The following is a 15,663-nucleotide window of genomic DNA, read 5'->3' as shown; positions in this document are numbered from 1 at the left end:
CTAACATTTTATGCCTAACAAGAGTTAAAATTATGTTAAACATTCGAAAATGACATGAAAAAGAAATCATGTTGATATTCCTATTTAATGGAAATGAGGGAATAACAAGGGAGACAATAGTCACAAATAGGGCCCTCCTTAGCCGTGCGGTAAGATGCGCGTCTACACAACAAGAACATGCTGACGCTTAGGGTGGCTGGGTTCGATTCCCGGTGTCGGTCTAGACAATTTTCGGTTTGGAAATTGTCTCGACTTTCCTGGGCATAAAAGTATCATCGTCGTGTATCATCATGTATCATCGTGATATACGAAAGCAAAAAATGGTAACTTAGCTTAGAAACCTCGCAGTTATAACTGTGAAGGTGCTTAATGAACACTAAGATGCGAAGCGGCATTTGTCCCAGTGTGGGATGTAATGCCAATGAAGAAGAAGAAGATGAGACAATTTATTTATTTATCATCAGACTAAGGCCGGAGTGGCCTGTGCTGCACATAAAAGACTTCTCCATTCAGCTCGGTTCATGGCTGCACTTCGCCAACCACGCAGTCTGCGGAGGGTCCGCAAATCGTCCTCCACCTGATCGATCCACCTTGCCCGCTGTACACCTCGCCTTCTTGTTCCCGTCGGATCGTTGTCGAGAACCATTTTCACCGGATTACTGTCCGACATTCTGGCTACGTGCCCGGCCCACCGCAGTCTTCCGATTTTCGCGGTGTGAACGATGGATGGTTCTCCCAACAGCTGATGCAACTCGTGGTTCATTCGCCTCCTCCACGTACCGTCCGCCATCTGTAACCCACCATAGATGGTACGCAACACTTTCCTTTCGAAAACTCCCAGTGCGCGTTGGTCCTCCACGAGCATCGTCCAGGTCTCGTGTCCGTAGAGAACTACCGGTCTTATAAGCGTTTTGTAGATAGTCAGTTTGGTACGGCGGCGAACTCTATTCGATCGGAGCGTCTTGCGGAGTCCAAAGTACGTACGATTTCCAGCCACTATGCGTCTCCGAATTTCTCTGCTGGTATCGTTATCGGCGGTCACCAGTGAGCCCAAGTACACGAATTCTTCAACCACCTCGATTTCGTCACCACCGATAGAACCTCGTGGTGGGTGGCTCACATTGACCTCTCTTGAGCCTCTTCCTATCATGTACTTCGTCTTCGACGTGTTGATGACTAGTCCAATCCGTTTAGCTTCGCTTTTCAGTCTGATGTAGGCTTCCTCCATCCTCTCAAAGTTACGTGCCATGATATCAATGTCGTCGGCGAAACCAAATAACTGGACGGACTTCGTGAAAATCGTACCACTCGTGTCAATCCCTGCCCTTCGTATTACTCCCTCCAAAGCGATGTTGAATAGCAGACACGAAAGACCATCACCTTGCCGTAACCTCTACGGGTTTCGAAGGGACTCGAGAATGCCCCTGAAACTCGAACTACGCACATCACCCGATCCATCGTCGCCTTGATCAACCGTATCAGTTTATCCGGAAATCCGTTTTCGTGCATTAGCTGCCATAGCTGGTCCCGATCGATTGTATCATATGCGGCTTTGAAGTCGATAAATAGATGATGTGTGGGCACGTTGTATTCGCGGCATTTCTGCAATACCTGACGTATGGCGAACACCTGGTCTGTGGTAGAGCGTTCACCCATAAAACCCGCCTGGTACTGCCCCACGAACTCTCTTGCAATTTGTGTTAGTCGACGGCATAAAATTTGGGAGAGTACCTTGTAGGCGGCGTTCAGCAATGTGATTGCGCGGTAGTTGCTACAATCCAGCTTATCGCCCTTTTTGTAGATGGGACACACGACACCTTCCATCCACTCCTGCGGCAGAACCTCATCCTCCCAAACCTTGGTAATCACCCAGTGCAGCGCTCTAGCCAGTGCTTCACCACCGTGTTTAAACAGCTCTCCTGGTAGTTGGTCAACTCCAGGGGCTTTGTTGTTTTTCAGCCGGCCGATCTCCTCCTGGATTTCCTGGAGATTCGGAGCCGGAAGTCGCATGTCCTGCGCGCGTGCTCCTAGGTTCATTACCATACCGCCACCGTTGTCTGCCATATCGCCATTCAGGTGCTCTTCGTAGTGCTGCCGCCACCTTTGGATCACCTCACGCTCGTTCGTAAGAAGGTTCCCGTTTATGTCCTTACACATATCGGGCTGTGGCACGTAGCCCTTACGTGAACGGTTCAACTTCTCATAGAACTTTCGTGCGTTATTAGCGCGGTACAGTTCCTCCGTCTCTTCACGGTCTCGATCTTCCTGCTGGCGCTTTTTCCTCCGGAAAATCGAGTTTTGTCTGTTCCGAGCCAGTTGATATCGTGCCTCGTTCGCCCTCGTGCGGTGTTGCAGCAATCTCGCCCATGCTGCATTCTTCTCCTCAACTAACTGCTCACATTCGCCGTCATACCAGTCGTTTCTCTGATCCGGAGCCACCGTGCCTAGTGCAGCGGTTGCGGTGCTTCCAATGGCGGATCGAATATCTCTCCAGCCATCTTCAAGAGATGCTGCGCCTAGCTGCTCTTCCGTTGGGAGTGCCACTTCCAGCTGCTGCGCGTAGTCTTGTGCTAGTCTACCGTCTTGTAGCCGCCCAATGTTAAGCCGCGGCGGACGACTCCGACGCGTGTTGATCACCGTCGAGAGTTTTGAGCGCAGACATACTGCAACGAGGTAGTGGTCGGATTCAATATTCGCACTGCGGTAAGTGCGTACGTTCGTGATGTCGGAGATGAGACAATGATCACAACCTGATCACAACGAAGTTGACTCGTGGCGCATCTGTGCTACCATATTCCAAGGATGACGATGACGTCGGAGATCTGAACCGATTTTCCGATAGCTTCTAGTTATGTTGAGCTATTGAAAATTTGGTAATTTAGAAATTTAGGCTTTTGGTCAAGGGGCAAGTAACTCTAAACTTTGTGATAATTTTACTCATTGTCTCGCTATAGTATTTCGTGATATTTCTAGTATCCACGATTTTCGCCAAACATAGAAACGGTTGCTAGTTCGGTTGTTATGGCATTTGTCACTTATTGAAATACAGTGCTCCCCCGTATTGGAAACGCCTGATTTCTGCCTTCTACAGATTCTAAAAAACTTTCAAACCGCATTTTATATTTCTAATGCCATCAAATCAAAACGAGGGTCATAAAGATTGCTCAAAAAGTAATAGTAATAGAAATAGTTGTTCGGTGATTTTTTAAGAATTTACTGAAATCGTGTGTTGTCTAAAACTGGGTGGACTGTATCGACTGGGTGTGCGTTGTGTTTCATGCTTTCTCAAACAGGCTCTTTGATCAATTTACCGTAGATGAGACGTAGTTTTTCGCAAGTATTTGTTAGTATTTCTGGATACTGTCGAAAGTTTAGAGTTAATTGCCCCTTGCTTTTAGTATTTTGTGAATTTAGGAATTTGGCAATGTGAAGATTAATAAGGCTCGGCAACGAGGCAAGACCATGCTGAAGATTGCCGCGTCAGATTCCCGGTCCGGTCTAGAAAATTAGCTTTTCATAAGAATTAAATGGGATAGTACTACTCGTCTTATGGCAAGTGAAGTTCTGAATTGCTCTTAATAACTTTGTTCTCTGCTTGTCATAAGACGAGTTAATACAATCCCATTGAATTCCACCACTTAATTGTATCTTGACAGATACGTATTTCGACCTCAACAGTAAGGCCGTCTTCAGTGTCTCGTACTTGACTTGACTCGACGAGACACTGAAGACGGCCTTACTGTTGAGGTCGAAATACGTATCTGTCAAGATACAATTAAGTGGTGGAATTCAATGGGATTGTATTAACTCGTCTTATGACAAGTGAAGACATTCCACTAAAAAGCTCAAAATAATTTTCTTATCAATTTGTTCTCTAGCTTTTGCAGTCTGAAATATATTCAAACGGGTTTACATTTGCATTGCCTGACGTTTCGACCTGTTTATTTGGAATTTGGGAATTTGAGAAATAAAAAATTTTGGAATTAAGGAATATAAGAATTAAGGAATTGAAAATTCAAGAATTTGGGGAATTTAGAATTTGGGAATATATGAGCTAAAGAGTTCAGAGATTTAAGACTTTGGGAATTTAGGAATCTGGAAAAAAATACTTCTATTTGGGAGCCTATTAACTTTAAGAATCCCTGACTTTAGATTATGATTTTTTCGAATTAAGGAATTTGGGTATAGTCTTCAGGGGTAGCAATGTGGGTAAGAATGGCTAACTGTGCAAACAATTTAGATAGAACGCATGTTAACCTTCCCGTCCCTGACGTCTGTTTTTAAGGAGCTTTCAAAGATCAAAATTACTATCAAAACCACATTTCTCACAATAAGTTGCATTCGATTCGGATGGACTCCAATTTTTGATACTCAATCCGGATTGAACCCAAGTAGCCCAGTAACCCTTAGAATATTATCTCCATCGTTGTTTTGTAAAATCATGATGTTTGAGGTATGACATGATCTGCTTTGACTCAATTTAGGAAATGGCCTATCCGTAAGTCCCCGGATTGTGCTGCTTTTGTACCGGATTGAACCCAAGTAGACAAGGAGCCGCATAACAAATATGCATGTTTGCCGTGGAATGTGGTCCTTCCATGATTTTGAAAATTTATTTAGTTTACATCTAAACAGATAACACTGAATCAACAATTTGACGCCACATTAAACGGTTCGAGGACGCATCTCTCCATCCTGGAATGCTCCCCACGCTCGCCAAGTCGTTTTGCACCTGGTCTGCACCACGCCGTCTCGTACCTGCCGGATCGGAAGCAAACACCATCTTTGCAGGGTTGCTGTCCGGCATTTTTGCAACATGGCCTGCCCATCGTACCCTTCCGGCTTTAGCTACCTTCTGGATACTGGGTTCGCCGTAGAGCTGGGCGAGATCGTGGTTCATTCTTCGCCGCCACACACCGCCAAAGATGGTCCTAAGCACCTGTCTCTCGAATACTCCGAGTGCTTGCAAGTCCTCCTCGATCATTGTCCATGTTTCATGTCCGTAGAGGACTACTGGTCTTATCAGCGTCTTGTACATGACACATTTGGTGCGGTAGTGAATCTTTTTTGATCGCAGTTTCTTTTGGAGCCCGCAGTAGGCTCAACTTCCACAGATGATGCGCCTTCGTATTTCACGACTAACATTGTTATCAGCCGTTAGCAAGGATCCAAGATAGACGAATTCCTCGACCACCTCGAAGGTATTTCCGTCTATCGTAACACTGCTTCCCAGGCGGACCCTGTTGCGCTCGGTTCCGCCCACTAGCATGTACTTTGTCTTCGATGCATTCACCACCAGTCCAACTTTTGTTGCTTCACGTTTCAAGCGGGTGTACAGTTCTGCCACCTTTGAAAATGTTCGACCGACAATGTCCATGTCATCCGAGAAACAAATAAATTGACTGGATCTTGACCCAGGCTATTACACCCGGCTCTCCGCATGACACCTTCTAGTGCAATGTTGAACAACAGGCATGAAAGTCCATCACCTTGTCTTAGTCCCCGGCGCGATTCGAACGAACTGGAGTGTTTGCCTGGTTAGTCTGGTATATACTGTCGTATGCCGCCTTGAAATTAATAAACAGATGGTGCGTTGGGACCTGGTATTCACAGCATTTTTGAAGGATTTGCCGTACAACAAATACATATCTAGTCCGTTGTTGAGCGGCCGTCAACGAAGCCGCTTGATAACTTCCCACGAACTCAGTGGCGTAGCCACGGGGGTGGTTTTGGACATAACCCCCCCCCAGAGACAAAAATTTTAGAAGAAATTTTTTTTGTCGAAAAAAAAAAAATGTTCAGAAAACCCCCCCCAGACCAATTTTTTGGCTACGCCACTGCATTTACTAATGGTGACAGACGTCGGAAGATGATCTGGGATATCACTTAGTAGGCGGCATTAAGGATGGTGATCGGCTTGTCGCCTTTCTTTTAGATGGGGCATATAATCCCTTCCTTCCACTTCTCCGGTAGCTGTTCAGTTTCCCAGATTCTGACTATCAGTTTGTGCAGGCAAGTGGCCAGCTTTTCCGGGCCCATCTTGATGAGTTCAGCTCCGATACAATCCTTACCAGCTGCCTTATTGGTATTTAGCTGTTGGATGCCATCCTTAACTTCCCTCAAGATGGGGGCTGGTTGGCTTCCATCGTCCGCTGAACTGACGTTGTCATCTCCTCCGCTGCCTTGACTTTCACTGCCTGTACTCTCAGCGCCATTCAAATGTTCCTCGTAGTGCTGCTTTGCCTGCAGCAGGGATTAGGTCCAAGGGCTTGACGATCCCTCCCCAGGCCAACTGTGAGTTGTGGGGCTTGCCTAGGATGTGGTGGGGTTTGACAGTGGGCCCTGTTAATTTCCTATAAAAAGCAGCATGTATCCGCAAGTAGGCCCCACCAAAGCGACCGTGTGCCGCTCAAAGCGCACAAGCCCAAGTCCTGGTGTTAGGTGGGACGCTAAACAGCCCTGACCGACGGCCCTCCGACGAGACAGGAGTTTTGCGCAGGCCCAATAAGCCGCCTGGAAAACCAATAATTACGAACAATATACGAGATAATGCGACTCGATATAATCGGCAAAGACCTAGGCGACGAATAAAGGATCACGATTGGAAGCTTGGAACATGGAACTGCAAGTCGCTAGGTTTCGCAGGTTGCGACAGGATAATTTACGATGAAATACATCCCCGCAACTTCGACGTCGACGGAGATTTGCTGCACAGGACAGAAAGTGTGGAAAAGCGGGCATCGAGCGGCTACCTTAAGAATTCTACCAAAACTGTGGCACCACCAACGAGCTGGGCATCATAGTGCTGGGTAAGATGCGCCATCGTGTGATTGGGTGGCAGCCAATCAACGCAAGGATGTGGAAGCTGAGGATTAAAGGCCGTTTCTTCGACTATAGCATCATCAACGTGCACTGCCCACACGAAGGGAGACCCGACGACGAGAAAGAAGCTTTCTACGCACAGCTGGAGCAGACATACGATGGATGCCCACTGCGGGACGTCAAAATCGTCATCGGTGAAATGAACGCACAAGTAGGAAGGGAGGAAATGTATAGACCGGTCATTGGACCTGGTAGTCTGCACACCGTATCGAACGACAACGGCCAACGATGCATAAACTTCGCAGCCTCTCGCAAAATGGTAGTCCGAAGCACCTTCTTTCCCCGCAAAAATATCCACAAGGCCACATGGAGATCACCTAACCAAGAAACGGAAAACCAAATCGACCCCTTTCTAATCGACAGTAAATTCTTCTCCGACATCACGATCGTCCGCCCTTACCGCAGTGCGCATATTGAATCCGACCTCTACCTCGTTGCAGTATGCCTGCATTCAAAACTCTCGACGGTGTACAACACGCATCAAAGTCGGGCACCGCGGTTTAACATTGGGCGGCTACAAGGCGGTAGACTAGCCCAAGACTACGCGCAGCGGCTGGAAGTGGCACTCCCAACGGAAGAGCAGCTAGGCACAGCGTCTCTTGAAGATGGCTGGAGAGATATTCGATCCGTCATTGGTAGCACCGCAGGCACGGTGCCGCCGGATCAGAGAAACAACTGGTATGACGGCGAATGTGAGCAGTTAGTAGAAGAGAAGAATGCAGCATGGGTGAGGTTGCTGCAACACCGCACGAGGGCGAACGAGGCACGATATAAACGGGCGCGGAACAGACAAAACTCGATTTTCCGGAAGAAAAAGCGCCAGACCGTGAAGAGACGTAGCAACTGTACCGCGCTAATAACACACGAAATTTCTATGAGAAGTTAAACCGTTCACGTAAGAACCACGTGTCACAGCCTGATATGTGTAAGAACATAAACGGGAACTTCTTAAGAACGAGCGTGAGGTGATCCAAATGTGGCGGCAGCACTATGGCGATATGGCAGACGAAGATGGCGGTATGGTGATGGACCTGGGAGAACGTGCGCAGGACATAGTTTTACCGGCTCCGGAACTCCAGGAAATCCAGGAGGAGATTGGCCGGCTGAAGAACAACAAAGCCCCTGGGGTTGACCAACTACCAGGAGAGCTATTTAAACATGGTGGTGAGGCACTAGCTAGAGCGCTGCACTGGGTCATTACCAAGATTTGGGAGGAGGAAGTTTTGCCGCAGGAATGGATAGAAGGTGTCGTGTGTCCCATCTACAAAAAGGGCGATAAGCTGGATTGTAGCAACTACCGCGCAATCACATTGCTGAATGCCGCCTGCAAGGTACTCTCCCAAATTTTATGCCGTCGACTAGCACCAATTGCAAGGGAGTTGCGGCAGTTGCGTGGGGCAGTATTAGGCAGGTTTTATGGGCGAACGTTCCACTACGGACCAGGTGTTCGCCATTCGCAAGTACTGCAAAAATGCCGCGAATACAACGTACCAACACATCTATTTATCGACTTCAAAGCCGCATATGATACAATCGATCGGGACCAGCTATGGTAGCTAATGCACGAACACGGATTTCCGGATAAACTGATACAGTTGATCAAAGCGACGATGGATCGGGTGATGTGCGTAGTTCGAGTTTCAGGGGCATTCTTGAGTACCTTAGAAACACGCAGAGGGTTACGGCAAGGTGATGGTCTTTCGTGCCTGCTATTCAACATCGCTTTGAAAAGGGTAATACGAAGAGCAGGGATTAACACGAGTGGTACAATTTTCAATAAGTCCGTCCAGCTATTTGGCTTCGCCGACGACATCAGACTGAAGAGGGAAGCTAAGCGAATCGGACTAGTCATCATCACGTCGAAGACGAAGTACATGATAGGAAGAGGCTCAAGAGAAGACAATGTGAGCCACCCACCGCGAGTTTGCATCGGTGATGACGACATCGAGGTATGTATACTATAGTAGAAGAATTTGTTAACTTGGGCTCACTCTGGTGACTGCCGAAAATGATACCAGCAGAGAAATTCGTAGACGCATAGTTGCTGGAAATCGTACGTACTTTGGACTACGCAAGACGCTCCGCTCGAATAGAGTTCGCCGCCGTACCAAACTGACAATCTACAAAACACTCATTAGACCGGTAGTCCTCTACGGACACGAGACCTGGACGATGCTCGTGGAGGACCAACGCGCACTTGGAGTTTTCGAAAGGAAAGTGCTGCGTACCATCTATGGTGAGGTGCAAATGGCGGACGGTACGTGGAGGAGGCGAATGAACCACGAGTTGCATGAGCTGCTGGGAGAACCATCCATCGTTCACACCGCAGCGCAGCGGGAAAGGTGGATCGATCAGGTGGAAGATGACTTGCGGACCCTCCGTAGACTGCGTGGTTGGCCACGTGTAGCCATATGGACCGAGCCTAATGGAGAAGACTCTTATATACCGCACAGGCCACTTCGGCCTTAGTCTGAATAAATAAATAAACAATAAAGAAAGGCATCATCATCGCTAGGTGATGATTCCATACAGATATACAAATTCAAATCTAAATCAATATCCACACATTTATTTTCTTCTTCTTCTTATGTTTAAAAATGAATTGGTTAATTTTTTTAAATTCATACTGTAGTATTCTTCTGTGCAGAATCCACACAGAATCTATTGTCGTGCATTCAATGATCGTTGCATTGTACGGTTGCCATTTATCCGAGTACGTTGGAGAACAAGTAGTCAGTCGTCCAAAACCCAAGCCCAAAACGTCACCGGGCTGCACATCTGGCGACTGACGAGGGTTTGGTGGTGGGGCTGGGAATCGAACCCATGACCATCCGCTTGTAAGATGAACGTGTATCCAACTACGCTACGATTGGTTCATTTTCATACGCACATCTTGAAAACGGGTGGAAGGATTTTCTTCATTCCTTGAACGAATTAATTCACTATAATCTTCGATGGGTTTATAGAAAAAAAAATTATATGAAAATCACGAGTAAAATTGAGAAACTTGTGAAAAACAGATATTTTTATTTGTATGGGAATTTTTCACAGCTCACAACTATGCCTTCCGGGTCAACTAATTCATGAAAACTACCAAATCTAACTCCCGATCCGAACCTGAATGCATTAATTAAAATTCATCAATAACATTCGAAAACTTAATTTTATTTTTCAGAATCATGCCCAAAGGAGTCGACTACCGTACGCTAACAGCACGAGGCAGTCCATCCAGCAATGTTCACCACTTTAAAATACCCTCGAGGAAAGCCCGATTCAAGCTGGCCTTAATACTGATAAGCATTCTGCTGGTGTTTCTCTACAGTATCAGCCTACCGGCATGGCTCTACAGTGGGGGCACAGGAAATCCATACTGGGAGGAGGCGTTCATCACGAAGGACGATGAACAGCATTTCAACTACAACAGTTCTTACTTTGTGAACACCGCAGGTTGCAAAATGCCCAGTCTACCGATCGTAGATGAGCATGTTCAAAAGTTCCTCCAGAAGGTGGATCCACTGAACTGCACTCCGGCGCTTATCCAGAGCGACAGTAGCTCGATTTGGTTCCAGCTGACCGAAGAAGACATCGAAAAGCACTATGAGCTGGGTAACGCCAGCTTGATTCAGTGCTGCTATCGTCCCTTTGAGCGCAAATCCAACAGCGTTGTCCGGATCGTCGGACAAGAGACATGCTTCGAATACGGTGAGCGAATCGAAGTGGTTGACGAGTTCATAGCAGTTATCTGCACGCATCCTGCCAAACAGCAACAAGTGTTCTATAGAGATTATTTTGCATTCGTACCGTTGAAGCCGGCCGTTGAAGAACGGTGTGAAAGTACGAGAAATGAGCTGAATGCGCGATTTCATGGCGACCGTGAAAAGCTTAGCATGATGATTTTGGGGATAGACAGCGTATCGAGGTTAAACTTCCACCGTCAGATGAAACTCACCGCAGAAATGGTGATCGATCGATTAAAAGGTATTTTTTACGATTGTTGTGTATTTCGCTAAAAAATATTATTAACTATGTTTACAGGTGTCGAGTTATTCGGTTACAACAAGGTGGGTGACAATACGTATCCTAACCTGGTTCCAGCGCTGACCGGTTTAGATGTGGATGAGCTGTCAGCTTCATGTCTTCCATATTCCAACAGTACTTTCGACCTGTGTCCGTTCATTTGGAAGAAGTTCGGTGAATCAGGTTACCGAACATTTTACGCCGAAGACAGTAGCACCATGGAAACATTCAACTACTTGAAGAAAGGTTTTCGTGATCAACCGACTGACTATTATCTGAGAAGTTTCTTCCGACAGGCAGACTCTTCCATAGGTTACAATAAGAAAGTGAATGCCAAACTTTGCCTGGGTGGTCGCAATCCAACTCAGATATTGGTCGAGTACGCCCGTAAGGTCGTCTCAGCTATGAAAAACCGCTCCAGCTTTTCGTTACTTTGGGCTTGTACCATGACCCACGATCTTCTCAATTACCCTTCTCTGGTTGACGAAGACTACCGAGGACTATTGGAGCACATGGAACAAGAAGGTTTTTTAAACAAATCAGTCGTGATTCTTCTCAGCGATCACGGAATACGATGGGGAAATTATCGAAACACATATCAAGGAATGATGGAAGAAAGGCAACCGTTTCTCTACATTCTTCTTCCCACATGGTTCCAAAACCGATATCCATCAGCATACCGCAATCTCCGGAAAAATCGACAACAATTAACATCTCACTTTGATCTGTACGAAACCTTGAAGGATCTGTCCGACCCTGCTCTACTGTCCCAGTCCGCGATCAAGCTACGGTCGCTGGAATTACTGGAAACGAAACCGGTCCCTCGAGGCATCAGTCTATTTCTACCGATATCTTCAACAAGGACCTGCGAGGACGCCGGTATTGCTCCGCATTGGTGCACCTGTCACGATCACAAACCGATCGTAACCAACGACTACCGAGTGATTGCCGTCGCTCGCTACACCGTAGAAAGCTTGAACCAAATGCTCAAAAAGTATCCCCAATGCGGGCTTTTGCACCTTTACTCAATCGAGGACGCCAGTCTTGGTGTGTCGACGGAGGAGATTATATCGAAAAAACCGATCAACCAATTCAGTGACATCAGCGTCCGATTCCTGACGAGGCCCGGCGAAGCAGAGTTCGAGGCCACGGTTCGGATCGATTCCTTCAACCGGAGCTCACTGACGGGGAGTGTTAGCAGAACAAACCTCTACGGGAAGCAGAGCTACTGCGTGGATGATTACCGGATGAAACTTTACTGCTTTTGTACCCGATAGAGAACGTGTAGTGACAATAGATAAAAAGTAGATAGCTCTGTAGGGAGGACCAACCAAGAATTATTCAAATCGAGCAATTTCTTTTTATTGGAAGTTGAGCTAATAAGTGATCATTATTTATATCAAAGCACAAAACTGATTGGGCAGTCAATCTTCACTTGGGATTACGCTAGGTTCTGGTGAACAAATAATTGGAGCTTAAAATGGGAGATGTGAGTTGTTATTTTGTCATAATTATTTGGAAGAATTTTTATGTTTTATGTTAGTACAAAATCGAATAAAGATATTTTTACAATTTACAATTTACAATTTTTACTATTTCTACATATATCACGTATGGATTCAATCTCAATTGACAAGTCCTGAAAAAAATAACGTTAGAATGGAAACTTAATCTTAAAAATCTCATTCAATTCTATGGTTTATTTAAGGTCAACTTTATCTAAGAACCCATATTTTTTTTTTGAAGCCTCTATTCATTCATTTATTTAGTCTAAACAGATAACACTGAATCAACAATTTGACGCCACAATACACGGTTCGAGGCCGCATCTCTCCATCATCGAATGCGCCCCACGCTCGCCAAGTCGTTTTGCACTTGGTCTGCCCACCTTGCTCGCTGTGCTCCACGCCGTCTCATACCTGCCGGATCGGTAGCGAACACCATCTTTGCAGGGTTGCTTTCCGGCATTCTTGAAACATGTCCTGCCCATCGTACCCTAACGGCTTTAGCTACCTTCTGGATACTGGGTTCATCGTAGAGCTGGGCGAGCTCGTGGTTCATTCTTCGTCGCCACACTCTTCTTCTTGCACGCCGCCAAAGATGGTCCTAAGCTCCCGTCTCTCGAATACCAGCCCAAAGAGGACATTCCGAATTGAGCAGGTGCAGTTCTACGGCTTGAAATTTGGGATTTTCCACACAAAGGCAAATGGAACTCATGCTGAGTACTTCCAAATTATTTTGGTCACCTTCAGGTGGCCAACCTGGAGTAGGTTCCGGTGGGAACCCATAGAGGACATTTACGGATTTGATCATATTGGTGTCGTTCGACGGCTTAAAATTCGGGATTTTACTCGAATAAGCGATTGGAACTCATGCCGAATATTTTCAAGTGAATTTGGTCACACTCAGATGGCCAACCTGGAGCCGGTTCCGGTGGGAACCCAATGAGGACATTTACGGATTGGATCATATTGGTGCCGTTCAACGGCTTATAATTCTTGTTTTTTCACGAATAAGCGAATGGTGAGTACTTAAAAGTGAGTTTGGTCACAATCAGTTGGCCAACTTGGAGCCGGTTCCGGTGGGAACCTAAGAGGAAATTTACGGAATTGAACATATTGGTGCCGTTCGTCGGCTTAAAATTCGTGATTTCTCATGAATAAGGGAATGGAGCTTATTCAGTGTGTTTGTTTTTCATGACCTGGAACCTTGAATCGTTCCAGTTGATGACCCAATGAGGACATTTTAAAAATCGAGCTTATGTATGCTAGAGCTGGCGCATATTGAAATGTTATCGGCGACGACGTGATAGACCATTTTCAGTCAGCGACAGCGGCGTGGCGAAGTTCCTCCAGAAGTTCCTCCAAGAGTTCCTCCGGAAGTTCCTCCAGGAATTCCTCCGGACGTTCCTCAAGGAATTTCTACGGAAGTTCCTCCAGGAATTCCTCCGGAAGTTTCACCAGGAATTCCTCCGGAAGTTCCTCCAGGAATTCCTCCGGAAGTTCCTCCAGGAATTGCTCCGGAAGTTCCTCCGGAAGTTCCTCCAGGAGTTCCTCCAGGAGTTCCTCCGGAAGTTCCTCCAGGAATTCCTCCGGACGTTCCTCAAGGTATTTCTACGGAAGTTCCTCCAGGAACTTCTCCGAAAGTTCCTCCAGGAATTCCTCCGGAAGTTCCTCCAGGAATTCCTCCGGAAGTTCCTCCAGGAATTCCTCCGGAAGTTCCTCCAGGAATTCCTCCGGAAGTTCATCCAGGAATTCCTCTGGAAGTTCCTCCAGGAATTCCTCCGGAAGTTCCTCCAGGAATTCCTCCGGAAGTTCCTCCAGGAATTCCTCCGATTCTCCCACCTTTGCAAATGTTATTTAAGGTCAATTTTCCATAGCTCTACGCGGTGTATACTGTCGTATGCCGCCTTGGAATCAATGAACAAATGGTGCGTTGGGACCTGGTATTCAAGGCATTTTTGAAGAATTTGCCGTACAGTAAAGATCTGGTCTGTTGTCGAGCGGTCGTCAACGAAGCCGGCTTAATAACTTCCCACGAACTCATTCACTAATGGTGATGGACGACGAAGATGATCTGGGATATCACTTTGTAGGCGGCATTAAGGATGGTGATCGCTCGAAAGTTCTCACACTCCAGCTTGTCACATTTTTTGTAGATGGGTCATATAACCCCATCCTTCCACTCCTCCGGTAGCTGTTCAGTTTCCCAGATTCTGACTATCAGTTTGTGCAGGTAAGTGACCCGCTTTTCCTTGATGAGCTCAGCTCCGATACCATCCTTACCAGTTGCTTGATTGGTCTTTAGCTGTTGGATCACATCCTTAATGTTGGGGGCGCTCCTACGTCACTGCTACTCGATAGCGCGCAACCCTGCGCCGCGTCATCAATATCGGCTGTCAAACGTTGACATCCGTTGTGTCATAATCCTGCAAATCATTCGTTCCTCAAAACCATTATTTTTGTGAAGTCAAAAAAGGTAGAGCTGAATTACAAATTATTGAACTAGTGATCGTTTGATTCCCGAAATATCATCCGGTTAACACTAGGAAGACCAAATGTAAGAATAAATTCTCGTATATAAACAAATGTTATCCTAATGTATTTATTATTTAATAAATCTAGCTTTGAGCTCGCTAACCTAAAAACACGCGTGCTACAAGAGGGTCCGAAAACGTTTCCGTTCCAACACAACTCAAAGATTTGTTGTGACCAACATCGAAACGGGTTAACCAGGATGCCGGAGACGAGTCGATTCGATTGTCAGGATTGTCAGGAGCCCAACAACATCGACGATATGGTGCAGTGCGAAGGATGCGGCAAGTGGTCACATTATGGATGTGTGGGTTTCGACGACGGGCAGAAGGAGGAAAACTGGAAGTGCTCCAGATGTGTAACCAAATCCACTTCCGACGGCGCCGTAGGACATCCGAGCGTGCAAACTAATGTGGGAAACCAACAATTAAGCAGGTCCACAGTTGGATCGGGGCGATCGGGAGCTCGCCCGGCTTAATCTCGAACTGTTGGAGGAGCGAAAGGCATTCCTACTAAAGGAAATTGAATTGGAGCAGGCTGCTGAACTTGAACGTCGGAAGTTGCAGTTGGAAAAGAAGCGTGGAAGGCTCGCTACGAAATCCTGAACGGAAGGTGTGAAACAACCGGCGATGAAGCGGCAACCGGTGGTCTTGGAGACTGGGTAAATCGACTGAACCAGGTCGCTGTCAGCCAGAATCAGCTAATTTCTGCGCCGGCGAGTACAGTGACG

The 15,663-nt window shown here is 46.6% G+C and overlaps 1 protein-coding gene across 3 annotated transcripts in view; it reads left to right on the top strand.

Annotated features, from left to right (window-relative positions):
- LOC134216920 (uncharacterized) overlaps positions 1-12,455 on the top strand; it is a 58,394-nt gene extending 45,939 nt beyond the window's left edge. Inside the window, exons 2-3 of one of the 3 annotated variants that reach the window (XM_062695685.1) lie at positions 10,058-10,860; positions 10,918-12,455. In XM_062695685.1, coding sequence (XP_062551669.1) covers positions 10,062-10,860; positions 10,918-12,176 — 2,058 coding nt within the window. In that variant the 5' untranslated portion in view covers positions 10,058-10,061 and the 3' untranslated portion in view covers positions 12,177-12,455. The remainder of the gene's footprint in view (positions 1-10,057; positions 10,861-10,917) is intronic. The other 2 variants (XM_062695684.1, XM_062695683.1) reach the window with 2 other exon arrangements.
- Positions 12,456-15,663: the final 3,208 nt, after the last annotated feature.

This window comes from Armigeres subalbatus, chromosome 2 (assembly GCF_024139115.2).
Source record: "Armigeres subalbatus isolate Guangzhou_Male chromosome 2, GZ_Asu_2, whole genome shotgun sequence".
In the NCBI taxonomy this organism is placed as follows: domain Eukaryota; kingdom Metazoa; phylum Arthropoda; class Insecta; order Diptera; family Culicidae; genus Armigeres; species Armigeres subalbatus.
Note: the sequence above shows the minus strand (reverse complement) of the source record. Positions and strands in the feature narration are given on the sequence as shown.